At 31.6% G+C, this 17,344-nt stretch overlaps 2 protein-coding genes across 2 annotated transcripts; one reads left to right on the top strand and one right to left on the bottom strand.

Moving 5' to 3' along the window:
• The first annotated feature begins 63 nt into the window (after positions 1 to 63).
• LOC148228250 (PHD finger protein 12) lies at positions 64 to 7,673 on the top strand. Its single transcript, XM_088199712.1, has 11 exons — positions 64 to 170; positions 537 to 721; positions 871 to 1,005; positions 3,301 to 3,599; positions 3,664 to 3,809; positions 3,991 to 4,065; positions 4,130 to 4,385; positions 4,444 to 5,239; positions 5,403 to 5,550; positions 5,623 to 5,813; positions 7,352 to 7,673. Exons 1-11 carry the CDS (start codon positions 126 to 128, stop codon positions 7,527 to 7,529), a joined length of 2,454 nt encoding a protein of 817 aa, XP_088055838.1. The 5' UTR covers positions 64 to 125; the 3' UTR covers positions 7,530 to 7,673.
• A 4,022-nt stretch (positions 7,674 to 11,695) lies between these two features.
• Rab35 (RAS oncogene family member Rab35) lies at positions 11,696 to 14,063 on the bottom strand. Its single transcript, XM_088199713.1, has 4 exons — positions 13,904 to 14,063; positions 13,046 to 13,345; positions 12,828 to 12,976; positions 11,696 to 12,757 (listed from the first exon to the last, which is right to left on the bottom strand). Exons 1-4 carry the CDS (start codon positions 14,049 to 14,051, stop codon positions 12,653 to 12,655), a joined length of 702 nt encoding a protein of 233 aa, XP_088055839.1. The 5' UTR covers positions 14,052 to 14,063; the 3' UTR covers positions 11,696 to 12,652.
• Positions 14,064 to 17,344: the final 3,281 nt, after the last annotated feature.

Here is a 17,344-nt window from a genome sequence, read left to right as displayed (position 1 = left end):
ATTTGCAATTCCTTTTTGTCAATGATGGTCGCGAGCAGATGTGTTGTAGCTTAAAAGTAAATTAAAAAAACACGCGGGAAGCGTCAGTGGCGAGCGTCGGTTGACAGTTGGTGCCGGTGGAAATTATGACGTCCCCGCGCTATGATGAATCTCCCACTGGCCTAATGCACGTAAGTACAATCCACCAACTAACCAGCATCCATTAAAACCAAACATTCGCCACATTAACGCACGTGTAATACGAAAAGCCAAAGTTCCCACCAAAAACTTGCACAAATTAAACATCTAAAAATCGATCAAATATTTAACTTCAAAGTGACAAATCGATATTAGGAACAATCTTAAACGTTTTATATATGTTATTGTAATCGAATCGACGCACTAATACCGATATAAATTGAAATTTTTCATATTATTTCAGAACGTAACCTTTAAATATTATATTTGTTAATGTGGCGTCTTCTGCCATGTGATTTGATATAATGCAATGTTTTATTCAATCTGGACGATATTTGTTTATGTTATATTGTTCTTAGGTAATTCGTGCATTGATCAGAGCACCAGGAGAAGACATAAACGCAACCAAACCCAAGAAGGCGCAACATCCTTACTACAAACGTCCTGGAAAAGGACACAATCATGATTGCTGCGACGCTTGTTCGGAAGGAGGCGATCTTATATGTTGTGATAGATGCCCGTCTAGCTTTCATCTCGGTTGCCAGTATGCATAGAATAATAACAAAAATACAATAATACCAATAACTAAGTGTTATATTGTTTTAAATATTTAACAGGCTTTCAAAACAATACAACATATTACATAATCAAACAATCATTTATGGACTTATTTCAATTTCAAGTTTTTCACAGTGATCCTCCTCTGGAAGAGTGCGATATACCGAATGGTCAGTGGCTATGTTTGGAATGCCGTAGCTCTGGCGAGCGCATTAGACCACTGTCACCGAGTTCTAGTACCAAAAACTCTGAAGGCGAAAAGAAAATCAGGTAAATTGATACAATAAATACCATTTATCAAATTTCTCACTCAATTTATGATTGGAAGAAAATTTCGATGGTAATATTTAAAGATTGATTAAAACTCCGATTTTTATTGTCAACTAAAACTATCATTAAAATAAACAAATCTAAAACTATCATTAAAATAAACAAACGTATTTCATCTAATGGTCGGTCATTTGACATAGATGTATAAAATATAATACATAGGAGTTTTCCACATAAACAAAAATTTTCACTTCTACAACTTTTGTGAAAATGACAAAAACGCAATTTATTGCAGCTCATTGTTTGTTTACAAACGAGCAAATGTATAGAATTTTATTTATTCAGCATGTGTAGAAATATTATATACTTGATATTTTACTTTCGAATATATCATAGAATATATTCAAATTCTGAAATAGAATTTAGACAAAACAAGGCAAACTTTTGGACTAAAATTTCCTGCTTAAATGTATAATATTATATAAAAACAATGATTTAATCAGCAGTGATAAATCGCTTTTCTATCTTTTTCGTAAAAGTGATATAGCATAACCAAAAGGTTGTTAAAAGCATGTGCACTTGGATAAATAAAAACATTTTTCAACTCTAATTAGAATCCTAATGTTGATTTGAACAGTCTTATATTTTACATTATGAATAAGTTTTTCCACATTTTTCATGAGGTTTTTTTTGCTTGTCTTCATATAATTGTTAACTGTTCACTAGGGACGTTAACAATTGCAAAACAAACACGTATCGCCTCTGCAATGCTAATTGTAATTATATCATGATAAACCTATAAATTTGAATCAGCTTTCTGAATCGTCTGCAAAGTAGCAGTTGATATTGATGCAGGATTACCACTAGGACGTTTCTGTTATTTCTACTAGACACATAGATGAATTCATATTTAATATAAAATGTATCATATTTTGCCTTTACATATTTCAATCTCATCGGCTCATAAATATGATTATTGAGGTATTTTTTTATAAAAGTAAACCTTTTATTCGTGGAAATTAATAATTATTATTTTTTCTTTCGTCTCGTAATGTATTCTATTAAATACCTTTTTAGATTATTTAGTGATTCTATACCACCCCTTTCAATGCTGTAAAGATTTGAAGCATTATTTTGTTCTAGCATGAGGTATGTACTATTTCTTCAAGTTCCTATTTTGGATTTAGGAATGGTTTGGTATAGAGCAAGTATATTGGCACTTGTCACACAACCCATAGCAGTGAAGTGCTGTCTAAATTAGAAGCATTTTATGGGATTGCTAAGTTATTTTATTAAAGTTGAATTTCTTTTAAGACTCGGCAGCAACTGGCTGGCGAGTGTCACTCACATAATGTGTTAGGAGTATGTGACATCTTATAAGATAAGATCTCGTATTAGTTGATCGAGATTTCTGGATTTATTCTTATCTCAATGAAAAGAAATGCCTTATTAACCGTAAAAAATTCTTATCGAAATATATCATCAAAACTAAAAAAAATACATGAAAGTTGAAACGCATATTTATCATTTAACTAAATTACAATTTTAAATGCTATTTTTTAAATAAAAAAATCATTTAATCGCCTTTTCATCAAAAAATCTATCTTATTGGATAACATAACTAACTATTCTTGGCATTCTAAACTAAATTGTTCAATGTCAATGAATTTTCTGATCAAGCTCATCCCCTCATAGCTCAATTATACCCTGTTTGCGTCAACACAGTCAGTTCGAGAACTATCCATTTCATCGTTATTCATAACTGAGAAAGAAATTGCAAGTTTTGGTTTACGCCCCTACTATTAGCTCCAATCTAAAGCACACGATACGGATATATGTTTGATATACTTATCATTACTCCTGTTTATATTTTGAACAAATTTATAGAAATTAAAAGCATTACTATATTTTTTATGTTTATATATAAGTATATTCGTATCGTGTGCTTTAGAGCTTATAGTAGAGGCGTAAACCCAAACTTGCTATCTCTTTCTCAATTATGAATAATGATGAAATGGATAGCTCTCGAACTGACTATGTTAACACAAATAGAGTATAGATTTAAATTTGGCGATTAATGTAGCCAAATCATATTTTTTAATATTCCTTCTTGTTTTTTTACTTGTAGAAACCTCTGCATAATTTAGAAGAGTGTTTGGAAGCATTGTCCTGTTGTACGAAAATGAAATATATACCTGCGAGATAATAATAAAAAAAACAACATATATATACATATATATATTACAGAACCACTGCATAAATTTTAGATTGATTAATTGATTTTTATAACTATAGGACGCTCCGAGTCAACAGATCCAATTCGAGCATTAGTTCAGCTAGCACTTCCAGTCGTAAAACTGATAAAGAAAAAGAAAAGGATGTCCCTGACAAAGAATCGGAGACTGATAAAAACTCAAACGGCTCTAAACCAGAAGATCAGCCTGTCGAATCAAATGTTGAAATGCCTCCGCCGGAAGAAGTCGACACGGGGCCTTTGTCGATACTCGTCAAAGCGGCAAAAATTATGAACCCAAGACAGTTTCAACTACCACCCGAAATGCAAATTAACTGTCCATTCCCCGGAACAGATAAACGTCGGTTTACTATTTTTTGAAATCCTAATTCTTATATACTTAAGTTAACATTTTTTTATGATAGCTGAAAACGGAAAGGCTTCTGTGGCGCACATGCGTGATCAATGGGGATGTGTGCCTCTACCGGCTAAGTTATGCTTTCATTGTCAGAAGAGTTGCCGTGTGGCGCCTCTTGTTCAATGTGATTATTGTCCACTGCTTTTTCATCAGGTATTTATTCATTAAAAACACTTTTCTTTATATTATATTATGATGTGGTATGGTTCAATAGGCTATCATTAAATGGCTTATCAAAACATAAAACAATGAACGGTTCGTGCATTTATTTTAATATGATTTATAAATATACGCCTTTTACTCATAATACTAAATAATTCCTATGGATTTTTAGGACTGTTTGGACCCTCCACTCACAGCTCTTCCATCAGGACGATGGATGTGCCCTAATCATGTCGAACAATATATCGTAAGACTATAAGCTATATTTACTAATATCGATCCGGTGAAATAAATTAATATTCTTTTGACAGGACTGGAAACTTGTAAACTCGATATCAGCGACTGAGAGAGTCGCCCTTTGGGATAAATTTGGCGGTCCTGTAGACCAGAATGCGGTTCGATTAGACTTCATTAGATGCGCTCGTAGAAAGAATCCACCGTTTCGTATTCATTTACCAAGTGGTGCGCTTAAAGGTAGAGTGCGCGTCCCTGAAATGGTTCGATACCATTATAAATTCCCACCGTCGCTATTGCCACAAAGAAGAGAATTCCAACGCTGCAATATGGGTAAATCAAACATTAACTATTTTAATCTAGAGTTGATTTAACATTGATTTGTTTACAGTGTTAAAAAATAAGATGTACAATCCAGCGGAGGAAGAGAATGGTAATAAGAAAGATGTAATATGCTTAGACCTTCATTGTCCTAAATATCTCACGAAGAACAAAGATTGCTACCACCATGAAATCGATCTTCAAGAGGAAGAACAGTTGAATTGTGCAAACGATGACTTAAAAAACATATCCGAAGAAATGTCAAATTTAACGAAGATCGACGAAGAATCCGACAGCCAAGATTCGAAGCCTTATTTAGTGATCGGGCCAAAGAAGAGAAAAACACGCGAGACTCACGACGTTGAAATGGCGCAGCCGAAAGAAGAGCATCGGAGCATTGAAAAACCTGATGTTATCTTGGGCATAATCGAGACCGACTCTAAAGAGACTAACGAGATATTGTTCTCGGTCGAGGAGCAGTTGAAAAAGATCGATATAAGACTCATTAAATTGTTGGCGTTTCAACGATTGCAGCAACTGTTGGGCTTGGATAACCGTGACGGATTAGACGACAGCATATCGGAATTGATACTTAAGAGCATCGATAAAAAAAGTCTTGTGCCTTATGGTTTTCGCCACGTGGCTCTACCCAGTGAGTTGTTGAGTAAAAAGGACGTCGAAAAAATAGCTAAAGATGTGGCTGGAGCCATAGCTCCGCAAGAGGAAATATTAAAATTACGAATGGGGTCTACTAGCAGTCCAAAATTGCCAACTATTCCCATTAATTTTGGTCCAACTGCTCCAATGCCATCGTTGAGTGCTCATCCGGTGCGAGCTACGTTATGTCCAGTAGAACGTCCGGCTAGGTTTTTATATCTATATATCCAGTGGTAGTTTGTAAATTTACTGTTTGTTTGAAATGCTGAAGCAGCATTTCCATGATTTTATATCACAAACTGTCACTGTATTATCTATTATATATATATGACAATCATCTTCATATATTTTATTACGATGTGATTATTATAGAAATGGATTAGGAGACGGATTAGGCAGACCGATTCCGATGAGGCTATCACGCTTAAGTGTTGGAATGGGGGCTTGTGATTTGGCATTACAACGGTACGGCTCATGTTCGTTCATCTCGGAAAAACATGCACTCATATTTTACGATGAAGTAAGTACATAAAACTGGTTTTTAACTTACCTGATTCATCTCACGGTTTATGGATACATTAAAATTTATTAGATCACTAAGCATTTCGAGCTGATAAACTATTCCGAATTCGGGACATGTGTCAATGGACAATTGTACTCATGCGACTTTACTGAAATGATACCGGCAACGGGAGAGACCACTGGTGCTGAAGAAAGAGCTGCTGGACTGCGTAACATAGCTGCTAAAAGACGTAGTAGTACAAAAGCGGGCAAAAATAAAAGGTATCAAAAAATATTTCGCCACTTCATCAAACTTTTTTATATTATGAAAGTGCTAAATCTTTGAGTTTGCGATCTATTTTTTAATTTTAATTTCTAAGGTGATTAATATTCAAACATATATTTTATTGAAAACCAGCTTTAAGTTTCCCAATTGCTCATCTAAATTGATATCGGTGTTTAGCCTGGCCAGAACAAAATGTGAGGATGTCATTGTTAATGTGATTAAGCCACTGTTGTTTCAGCAACTTTGTGAAGATTTAAACAAAACAAATTATGTGACAATATCAATTGATACTTCCAATAGGAAAGAAATTAAAACTGCCGTGTGTTGTGCAGTATTTTGCACTAGATTGTAGAGTAAAAGTACAACTTTTAGACAATCAGTTCCCAATGAAACTGCAGAAATATTGACAAACTAATTAATATCAGTTATCAAAAAACAAAAAAATATTGGATTTTGTGGAGATAACTGCAATACCAATTTTGGGAGTGTAAAACGAAAAGGAGAAAACAATTTTTATAGTCGATTGAAGAAGGAACTGGGAAGAAATATTGTGGGCATTTGGTTGCGGGCTCACATCATTCATAGCAGTTTTCAAACTGCAGTTGATATTCTACCTATTAAAATAGGAGGTTTGAGTCACACAACAAAAAGCGTTTGTGAATATGTAGATGTCGAGTATAAAAAGGTTTTTCAACACGGCAACACACATTTTCTTTCGCTTCTTCCTGATATTTACAGAATAATTGTAATCTTTCAGGAACTGAGATCATATTTCATTACACGAGAACACTGTCCACTGATTTTTTGAAAATGATTGTGGTGAAATGTATTTGTGGTTTGTCCAAGGGCAACTCAAATTGTTTAACAAATCTATTTTAAATATGTCAAGTACAAAAGCGAGTGCAACTGATATTGTCAGTGAAATTAGAAAATTAAAAAGAAATCTTGAGGAAAGGCATTATACAAAATTTATACCTCGAGAAGCAAAACCGCTTTTTAGATAATTGAAAAATAAAGTAAGTATTAATATTAATAAAACTACAAGAATTTACAAAATTAAACCGTTTTTGTGGAACAGAATCTTTTACTTGGATAAACAACAATGAATTAACTTGGTCTGAAATTGAAGCTTCAGGTGAAAAATATAATGAAACTGTTGCAAATGAAAAAAAATATCAGTAAATCTTGTTCTCTGTTTGGATTTAATATAGTTCATGTAAGGAAAATATTCACGCAAATAATAAATTACTTAATTAAATTTAATATTAATTATTATTAATTTGATCAAAATTTTCTTATTATTGTGTCTTTCGTTTTTAATAAATTTATCTATAATGTGTTTCATTAATATTTTTTGAATTGACGAATGCCGATGTGAAATCATCAATATATAAATTACGATATAAACTCGACAGACCATTTTCAATTATATTATATTTTATATATCGAAAAAATTATAGATACATGTGGTTTTTGATCAATTTCATTAGATAATTACCTGTCATGTTTGTTAACGATAGCATTGGAATTTCAGCACACCATCTGCTCAAATTTATGAGTCAACTTGTGCCTGCATCGAAAGCGGAGCGCACAAAAGAGAACTCGTAGCCGGGTGGGAAGGTACCGCAGTATTGACCCACGGATCACTGTTGCAATTTGGATGCATCATGTTCGTCTTTTCGATCACCGACGCGCCATTAATGCAAGAATGATATTGCATTGATCGGTAACGTTGGCGGTGGCGGTGAGTATTTCTATTTTTGATTTACACGCCGTTGAAAAACTAGTTTATATATCCTAATTTTAATTTTAAACACTTTCTTCTCTTCTGTAATGTTTGTTGAATCAGAGATATGTTTTTTATATTATATTAAGTAAACATATATTAAATCATATATAATGACGACGGTGATTGAATTAATGTGTATTAAATATTGGCTATGCCTTTGAGTAGTTGAAAAATTGTTAACCAGAAAGCCGCGTGATCTTCTCTGCAACGGGGTAAACTTTTGAAGATAATTTTTGTTAATAGATATAAAATTTTAAACGATTGAGTACAATTTTTTAAAGTATCACTTAAATTTGTGTCTTTCTGCTGAAATTTTCTATATCAAGCAGTGGTGACTAGTGAGGCTATGTTATTTGTATATTAGCATTGTATCCGTTCAAGGAGTCATTTTAATATAAAAATTATAAATTAATAGCTGGCTTAACAGAGAATTTTTTATATTTATTCTATTAAAAAATTAAATTATATATCTTAATTGATCTATTTGCCATTACAGTTATAATATTAAAGAAAATAACCAAACAGCCTCTCGAGCCGTCGCTGATGTTTATTATAAAATGTGTTTTGGCAAATAGACTCGATTGATGCACAAAATATATTTATATTAGCAAATGGTTCAATCTGTTTTATTACAATGTATAGGCTCAATTGTTTATAAGATATATACGTAGCTTAATCAAAATCGACTAACGTACGCAATAACTCATGTACAATACTTATGTAATTATGTACAAAATATATACATGCGCATGCAATCTACTGTGTTAAAATGTTTTTACATTAGAGTGAATTTTTGTTTTTAATTTTTATTTTACCCCGTTTTTGTTGTATTTTTTTTAGATGTTAGCGTTTTACTCCTGCTTTTCGTTTTAGATTAGAGTTTATATTAAATAATAATTATAATGCAGTGATGAGTGATTATTGTAAGCGTATTCATGAATTATTACAAATGTCACTTTTGCAGTTAATTTATGATCAGTGCCCGAAAAAAGTATAATATGAATTTTTTATAATAATTTAGAAAATAGTCATGCTAGACGCAGCCTCTATTATATGGTTCAAATTTAATTGTTAAATATATGCTCATAACCGACAAGTACCTTTTTGATTCCACAAAGCAAAGTGAAACTTATCATTAAAAGTAGAGAGACATCTATATTTTAAATATAATATATATTATAAATAGTTTACGATTAAATTAAAATAAATGTTTCTGATTTCAGTCTAAGTGATAATACATTAATAAAGTATCTGGTGTAACACATTAGACTTACGTATGTTAAGTTGCTGTAATAGATTACAATATCATATATTAAAAACATGCTGTACTTTGACAAAAATTTATATTGTAAAATCGCAATCGTATTAAATTTAGACTGATACAAAATATGTACAAGATCAATGACTACTAAAAGTTTACCAGAATAAGCAAATATTTTTTTATATATACTATTTTTTATGATTGTTAGTTTAAGATTGTGTATTTATGATGTCAAACAAGTAGCGTTTAATAGTTAATAAAAAACATTGTGATTAGATTTTCGTTGTTGTTGAATACTGCAAAGTGACAAATGTTCTTTTATTTACATTATTGCAATCTATTGATTGGCTTTAAAACAATTTACTCGATACTTAAATATAAAGTATTATTCAATTTATATGAAATACATACATAGCTATAAATATACAATATTGTTTCATTGCTTGGTTGTGCATTTTTGTTTTTATATATATATAAATATATATAGATATAATATGTGTATATATTGAATCAATTTGTCTGAAAGAGAACACGTCTACTGTAAACACAGATTCCTAAGTTATAATGTAGTGTAGTTATTATTTAAAAAAAATGGCAATACATAGTTGCTAAGGTGTTGAAATTCATGTACTCGTATTATATTGTTTAAATACTTTATGAATATTACTAATTTATAACACTCATATTTTTGTCACAAAGGTAAGTTGACTCGATTTATATTATATGCTAATACTATTACTTTTTACCTAACATATCATATTTTTTATGATTATAATATATAGTACATATTGAATTCATTTAACTTAATAATTATACTTTTTTAGAGTAGAAAAATAAATTATCGTTGTATAATTATTAACGTGTTTTCTTTTTTACTATTTCCAGTTATGTAGCTTATTATATTTTGCTGTTATAATTATTAGATAGAATAAATTAATTCAATTTGTACTATATGTGCTAATTATCAAAAATAAAATCGACTATTTAAAACACATTTCAAATCATAGCTTAATTTTACAAATTAGTTATTTGATCTTTGTGGCAATAAATATGTAAAACGGTCAGTGTATTACGATGTTTTTAAAGTTCTTCTTTCCAACATTGAACACGATAATATTTATTAGTTTAATATGAAAAAAATTAGTATATTGTTTTTCTTTATTCATTTTATTACTTTTGCTATTTTTATGTTTTAGGATGCCTTAAAAATAAGTTTGTTTGACTGACTTGTCCAGATCATTAAAATTAATACTTTTAAGGTTATTTGCTTGCATGCAGATAATTAAAATTAATACTTTAACATTATTCGCCTGTATGTTAACTTATAAGTGTGTATATATAGAAAAAATGTACTATCTCTATTTTATATACATGTTTTTGGGTTCAACGATTTTATTTATAAATAAATTTGTCATTTAAAAGTGTTTTTTTTTTTCAAGTATATAAATAAATACAATACGGAATAATATACAAAAAATATTTATTTCAACATAGAGTTACACAAACGTGGCAAAGTAAAGTACCTACACACAGTGGCGGTTAATGAGGGTGCTAAAAAATATTTTATGAATGTCAAAACTATTTTTAATAAATCACGCAGCACCCCTCACGAACCACCGTTGACTATATGTATGTAACTTAAAACGCAAGGCAATATATATGTGTATATATATATATATATATATATATTAAAATTATTGCCAGAATCGATGGATATATCGCACATTTCATTTTATCAGTCTCCTTGCGATTATTGAATGTGTTATATTGCGTGAATTTCATGTGTCAAAAAAAGATCTTGTATACCCTGTATTTATAGTTCTCTATAATAAAATAATTGGATAAAAATAAAATTTATGCAAATCCAAACATTTTGGTATAGTTAAAATAAAATGCGTTTGAAACCTACACATGAAATATTAATATTATATAATGGGAAAATTGTATTTAAACACAAAATGCGTTCCACGACAGTTTGTTCGTTTGTTCGTAAAAAATACTAGAATATTTTTTTTATATATAATATATATAAAACTATAACACTGATACAAAATTATAAATTGCAATATACATGTGTACAAATAGTTATTTAATGGAAATAAATCAATATTTGTTAATATAACATAAATAATATTCATTATCAATTATCTAACAGTTAAAAGTATACACAGTTACAGCACAGATAAAGACATAGTAAAAAATAAGACAATCTAACATTGTCTCATTTTTTTTCACTCATCTCTTATACACGTACAAGTTTTACGGAGCATTTAGAAGGTCGTTTCTGACGTCTGAAAAAATCTGCAATACGTTTCGGATAATTTATTTCTTTTGAGCAGCAGAGTGTTAAAATTCTATTATGTCAACAAATAAAAAATATAAACTAAACATTATATAACTATAATACTGGCAATGTTGAAATGAAAAATCAACACATTTCACCGTTATTACACAACTGCTGTTAAAACACTATTGTTTACCGACTTTCCGAGCACCTGACGCTAATTGTAACAAACAGTCTAAAGGTTGAAAGATCTCAAATGCATCCGTAAAAAATGATAATGAAACCAACAAATTGTGATTGAAGATAACGGTATAATTCGAGTCGAGCGTTTTGACCTTTGAGTGCGAAACACCCACGTGCGAATCTGACACGTGATTCAAATTTAAGTTAATTATATTTCCATCAAAAATATATTTAAAATAATGGTAGCTTTATTGTACGCAAGTCGTAATTACTATAAATACAAATTATGGAATGAAAATTCATATATTTAACTCAAAGCACAGTTTCATTGTTTTTTTTGTTATGTAATGAAATAAAATACTTTTTAGCGCATAAAATATGTTAAATTAATAAATTTGTATGTAATTATGTTTTTAATATAATTTTGTACATATGGAATAAAATTACATTAAAAATGGAACAAAACATCAATTGTCATATCTGTAAAACTATAAATGGATTCTTATTTACAAAAAAAAAATGTAAATAAATACTACGATACCTAATGATATATAATAAACGCTCTGACTAATATATGATTATAGTTTTTATTACTTTTTACTTTTCAATGATTTAACAATATATACTTGTATAAAATTCACGATAATCACAACAGTATTTCAACGAGACATCTAACACCTTCCGCATTTAATATACTATAATATAAGTCAAATTTCATATTAACCTCTTCATCTCTAATTATATTTATTCATTGGTTTCGTTTTATTATTAATCAACCCTTCCCAGTGATTTATTCAACGTCTTGATTTTTATTTACTACGAAAGAAATTGCATGAAGATAAATCAAAAAGTAAACCATCAAGAACAATATGATCTAAAAACCTTAACTTTTTAGTGCTCTGAATTTTTTTATAAATGTATTCTTCGTGTACAACATGGGCCAATTAATATTTACGCAAACAAGAAGTTTTTTATATATTTATACAATTTAATTGAGTCGTTTTGATCTCCATAATCGACAAATTCGATGGCACTATTTGTGGGATAATTAAGAGCATATTAATATTTACACATTTGAGGACCGAAATATAACAGAAAAAAGTCGATCATTGGCCCACCTCATATTTAAAATAATAGTGTATACAAAACATTGAGCAAGCTTCGTTTGTGTTTTGTGAATCATGTAAAAGCATTATCGGCGTTTTCTTGTCTCGCTCGTACTAAACTGGCTAAGGGTTTCAATTACCTACTATGTCAAAGAATATTTACTTTTAATTTGTCAGCAAGCAGTTAAGCACCACACTGCTTGTAGGTAATATTAGCAACATTTTTTCTTCTGTTTGTGTGATCGCCTCAAATTGACTGTGTCTGAGTGAGCGTTGATATTCTGTCGTTCGATCATATCGAGTTTGGAACGTAATACCTTAAAATATATAACAATTCATATCACTGTTATAATGTGGGTAAAATGCACGATTATTATATATAAATACCATTTTCGTGACTCGAAGGAACATTTCTTCGACATTAATATTATCTTTGGCGCTCGTTTCGAACAGCGTTATTCCTATGGTATCTGCAAATCTTTGAGCGTCATCAGTCAATACAACTTTTCGCTCCGGCGTATCGTTCTTATTGCCAACTATAATCAATAACATATATATAATAATATCGGTGTGATTTTATTTAATATTGAATTAATATTGCATACCTAGGACTTTATTCACAACGTCACAATTTTGTTCGATCTCATGAAGCCATCTCTTGACGTTCGCGAACGAGTCACCGCTCGTAACATCGTACACTATGATGACGCCGTGTGTGCCTCTGTAATATGTGGCCGTTATCGTTCTGAATCTTTCCTGTCCGGCTGTATCCCAAATTTGCAATTTCACACGTAAACCATCTATTTCAACAGTCCTTATTTTAAAATCTACACCGATGGTCGTTATATAATTGCCCGAGAACGTATTATCAGCGAACCTGAGCAGCAGCGAACTTTTACCGACGCCTGTAAAATTTAAAAAAAACACAATTTACATAATATAACCTAAAATTCGAACGTCAAAAAAGTATATGCATATATTGCGCAATGAATGATGATAATGATAATATATATATATTTAAATTTGAAGTTGCAAATGGTTGATTTTTGATGTTTTAAGACTGATATTTTCAAAAATAAGAATTATGACGTTAATATCTTCGAGAGGGGGGGGGGGTCAATTAATTATTTTTAATTTAAACATACGACCGGTGGAATTTATTTGTTTTAAGACCACCATTTTTAAAAATGAGTACCGATTATTTTGGATGATGGTCGTTTATTTTATTTTTTAATCACAAACGACCTCGCTTCTTTATCTGCGAGGGCGGAAACGGTCAATTTGATCGTTATGTTGTCACTTTTTGCGTCAATGGGGCGCATCGAGCGCGAGATATATTATATCAAAGTGGAAGGATTGTGACGAAGATGACACTTCGTCGAACGACGGTTGACGTTAGTAAAAAGTAGTGAAAGGTATGGGGGGCGAAGGTTAACGGCGAAGTCGATGGAATGACGACTGACCGCTGTCGCCGATGATGAGCAGCTTGAAAAGATGATCGTAGTCGCGTGCCATCCTTTGATCGCGCTGCGGCCTCCGATCGCCGCCGCCCGGATTACTCACGACCGGCCGATGTCGACTGTTGACCCGCGTAGCAACTTTTACGGCCATATACTTTATAATAAATATGCACATTTTTTATATTTAAATAAATTATGAAATAAACAATTTAAAAGCATGGAAAGATTCCCCAAAAAGCAATGTTGTCAATTGCGATCTTATAAAGTAATCGTACATATACAACATATGGTACTTGTTAATTATATCGGTACTACCATATAGTAAAGAATATATTATGCCTGAACTACACTCTCTGGAAGTTGTCCGAACCGAAGTTACAACTGAAGTCGGCCAAGACCTACGACTTCGAGTAAGCGACCACACTGCCGCAAATTTCATATGCCGTCAGGACGGCGGTCGTGAACGACGTCCGGACGACGGCTTCTGTCACGTACAGGTGGCATATTTGCGCGCGATCGAAAAATGTGCTAAATAATCGCAATTTTTAAATTGTCATATTATTAAAATTACGCTACTGATAATTATTAAAGTTTTTGTGAGCACTCACCAATACAATATCAATGAAAACTTTTCGGTCGTAAATATTCAATTTACGCAAAATCTTTGTCGGCTTTTGCAAAATGCCATAAGACATAAAATGATACTTCAGAATACGAACACCACATCTGTGACTATCCTAGAATTTGTCGCCATCGATTCTAAATAAGAATTCATTATGGTGTGACATTTATATAAACCGATCTAGGAAAATACGTAAGGATATTCGAAACGATATTTTTAACAAAATCAAGTACCACTAATTATTTTATTTTATATGAAATAAATATAATAACGATATGTGTTAAAAAAATATACTATCAAAAATGTAATTAATCCCTTTTGGTGCCCTAAAATATTCAAAAATATCAGTAAGAGCCTGTTGAAGTCTCCGATAAGCATGTGGTATTATAACTTGACCACGTGACCACAATGCTGCGCTCGACATGCGTGTTGACCATAGGACGCTTACGCGCATACTGAAATTGAACCGAGTTACTCGTTCTATCTCAGTTTGCGAAAAACCATATCATTATCTCTCTCACTGTCATCACTTAACACGCGAGAAATCGAAAAGGGAAGTATCTCACCGCTCGCGCTCGAAAGAGCAGCTCGGACTTCGGTTCCGTTGACTTCGGTCCGTTTGCCGACAATGTTCGGAAGCGCTCGAAGCTGGCCAAGTCGACTGAATTACCCTCCCTTTACTTCCCGTTCTCGGTAACCTCAGACAACTTCCGAGAGATTTTAGAGCGGGCAGAACCGAACTCGACCGAAGTAACCCACTATATTCTCCGTCCTTGGCCAACCTTGGCCATCTTCCAGAGAGTGTATTTCAGGCATTACTCTATGGGCACTACGCTCAGAAATCTTCTTTGGATTCTGGTTCTAGCGTCAGTAAAACTGGCCAACAATGTTTTGCTACATAAATACGTTTTAAAATTTTAAAAGTTTATTTCCCACAGATCGGTTCAAAATCGCAAATAACCGTTTATTAGTGTCGTCGTGTATTCAGTGTTATCAACGACATCGATAAAAAGTTGATTGCGATTTCTAACCGATGTTTGGGTAATAAACATGCGTACGGCGATAAAAAACCTTAAGTTTTAAATTTGAACACGTATTTATAAATAACGTAATAAGATTAATAACTAAAAAGGCTATTAATATCTCTTTTCATATTGCTGAAGGCATTTCTTGCCATTTCTATTATAATTTCTGTTTCTAAACTAGCTTCTGCTTTAATAATTGCGCCGAGGTATTTGTACATATTTACTACAATCCATTTTTTACTTTTATATATTTATCAGCACAACAGATTAGTGGCAGCGGTGTAATTCTAAAAAAATAAAAACCGATACGCTACCCTCTTTTGGGTAATCGATGAGATTTCAGTTTATGTGAACCCGAAGACGATTACCAAGTGTTGTCGGTGATTATGTATTTAATTGAGACCAAATATATTTAAATAGATCTTATAATAAATCATATCGGAACGCGTTTCACAATTAATAAAATCGATGTTACTGATTCACAAATTTTAATTTCAGTCTGGTGTCTCACTACTTACTAAGTATTTAGTTGTTTGTTGTGCTTACTCCATTGTAATCACTTGAGGAATATATGTACATGGGGCCCTCGACTTTCGCACAATTCGCTATATCGCTCATTTAAAAAAAAAATTTTAATTTCAATTTAAAAAAAAAAAAATTATAAACATGAGTGAGAAACGGAAAAACTTCAGTGTTGAAACGAAAAAAATAAATCAAGGACACATAAACTTCACACGATTCGAGACAAAGATGAAAATTATTAGACGTTCTGATAGCGGTGAATCTTTTGCTTCAATCGGACGTTCGTATGATACAAACAGATCTACGATTTGTTAAATTTTGCAAAATAAAAATATAATCAAGGAATACGTTCAAAATTGTGAAAACTAAAGACATATTTCCATAATCTTTAAAGATATGCTTCCTAAAAAACACGGCAAAAAAACATGGATGAAATGGAAGAATCTTTGTCATCATGTATCGATGACCAACATCAAAAAAATGTCCCTCTGAGTATTTCAATTATTCAAGCAAAAGCTCTTAGTTTGCACAAAGATTGGAAGGATAGATTAAAAAAAAGATTTTAACACGGTTTTTCAAGCAAGTAACGGTTGGTTTTACAATTTTAAAATGAGGTATTCTTTTTATAATATTAAATTTACTGGAGAATCGGCTGATGCGGACAAAGATGCTGCAAAAGAATTTATTTCCTAATTATCCAAAATTATTGAAGATGTAGAATATTCCTCTAGCCAAATATTTAATGTAGATGAGACAGGTTTATTTTTGAAAACTCTTTAACAATGAAAAATATTAATGAAGCCTTCACGCACCTTGACAAATTTTTAAATATTATGGAAGATTGTGATCCCAATGGAGAATGCATATCTCAAGTGCGTAGGGTGATCAATAAAAACATAGCATGTTATAAAATACTATATAAAGAAAAGAAAAAGAATAGTGGAAAACAGTTAAGTCTTGATAACTTTTCAAAAGAAACACCCGCAAACCCCACTTAAACGTGTCTCTTAAACATCTTATATTTACTTGATAAATAAAAACTTTGAAATACACACAATTTCAATTATTTTACTTCCGTCTACTTTCGAACATTCAACATTCGCACGCATTTTCAGGAACCTTTTATGTGCGAAAGTCGAGGGCCGCCTGTATTTTATCGAACACTTGATTTTATAACATGAAAAATTATATGTAGTTTACATACAGAATAAATGTTACTGTGGGGGCCGATACAGTTGCACCTGGAGCAGTGACTGGCAGCGAGTCATTCATTTT

This window comes from Plectrocnemia conspersa, unplaced genomic scaffold (assembly GCF_051122295.1).
Source record: "Plectrocnemia conspersa isolate PC_06_02 unplaced genomic scaffold, ASM5112229v1 ptg000012l, whole genome shotgun sequence".
In the NCBI taxonomy this organism is placed as follows: Eukaryota; Metazoa; Arthropoda; class Insecta; order Trichoptera; family Polycentropodidae; genus Plectrocnemia; species Plectrocnemia conspersa.
This window is presented reverse-complemented; position numbering and strand designations above follow the sequence as displayed.

What these genes read in the sequence shown, in the direction of transcription:
- LOC148228250 (XM_088199712.1), top strand. Translation starts at nt 126, where the DNA reads ATGACGTCCCCGCGCTATGATGAATCTCCCACTGGCCTAATGCAC. An exon ending in CTCCCACTGGCCTAATGCAC is followed by an intron (nt 171 to 536) that starts GTAAGTACAATC and finishes TATTGTTCTTAG; the next exon opens with GTAATTCGTGCATTGATCAG. An exon ending in CACTCATATTTTACGATGAA is followed by an intron (nt 5,551 to 5,622) that starts GTAAGTACATAA and finishes AAAATTTATTAG; the next exon opens with ATCACTAAGCATTTCGAGCT.
- Rab35 (XM_088199713.1), bottom strand. Translation starts at nt 14,051, where the DNA reads ATGGCCGTAAAAGTTGCTACGCGGGTCAACAGTCGACATCGGCCGGTC. An exon ending in CGTTGTGAATAAAGTCCTAG is followed by an intron (nt 12,977 to 13,045) that starts GTATGCAATATT and finishes TATTGATTATAG; the next exon opens with TTGGCAATAAGAACGATACG. An exon ending in TCCTTCGAGTCACGAAAATG is followed by an intron (nt 12,758 to 12,827) that starts GTATTTATATAT and finishes ATATATTTTAAG; the next exon opens with GTATTACGTTCCAAACTCGA.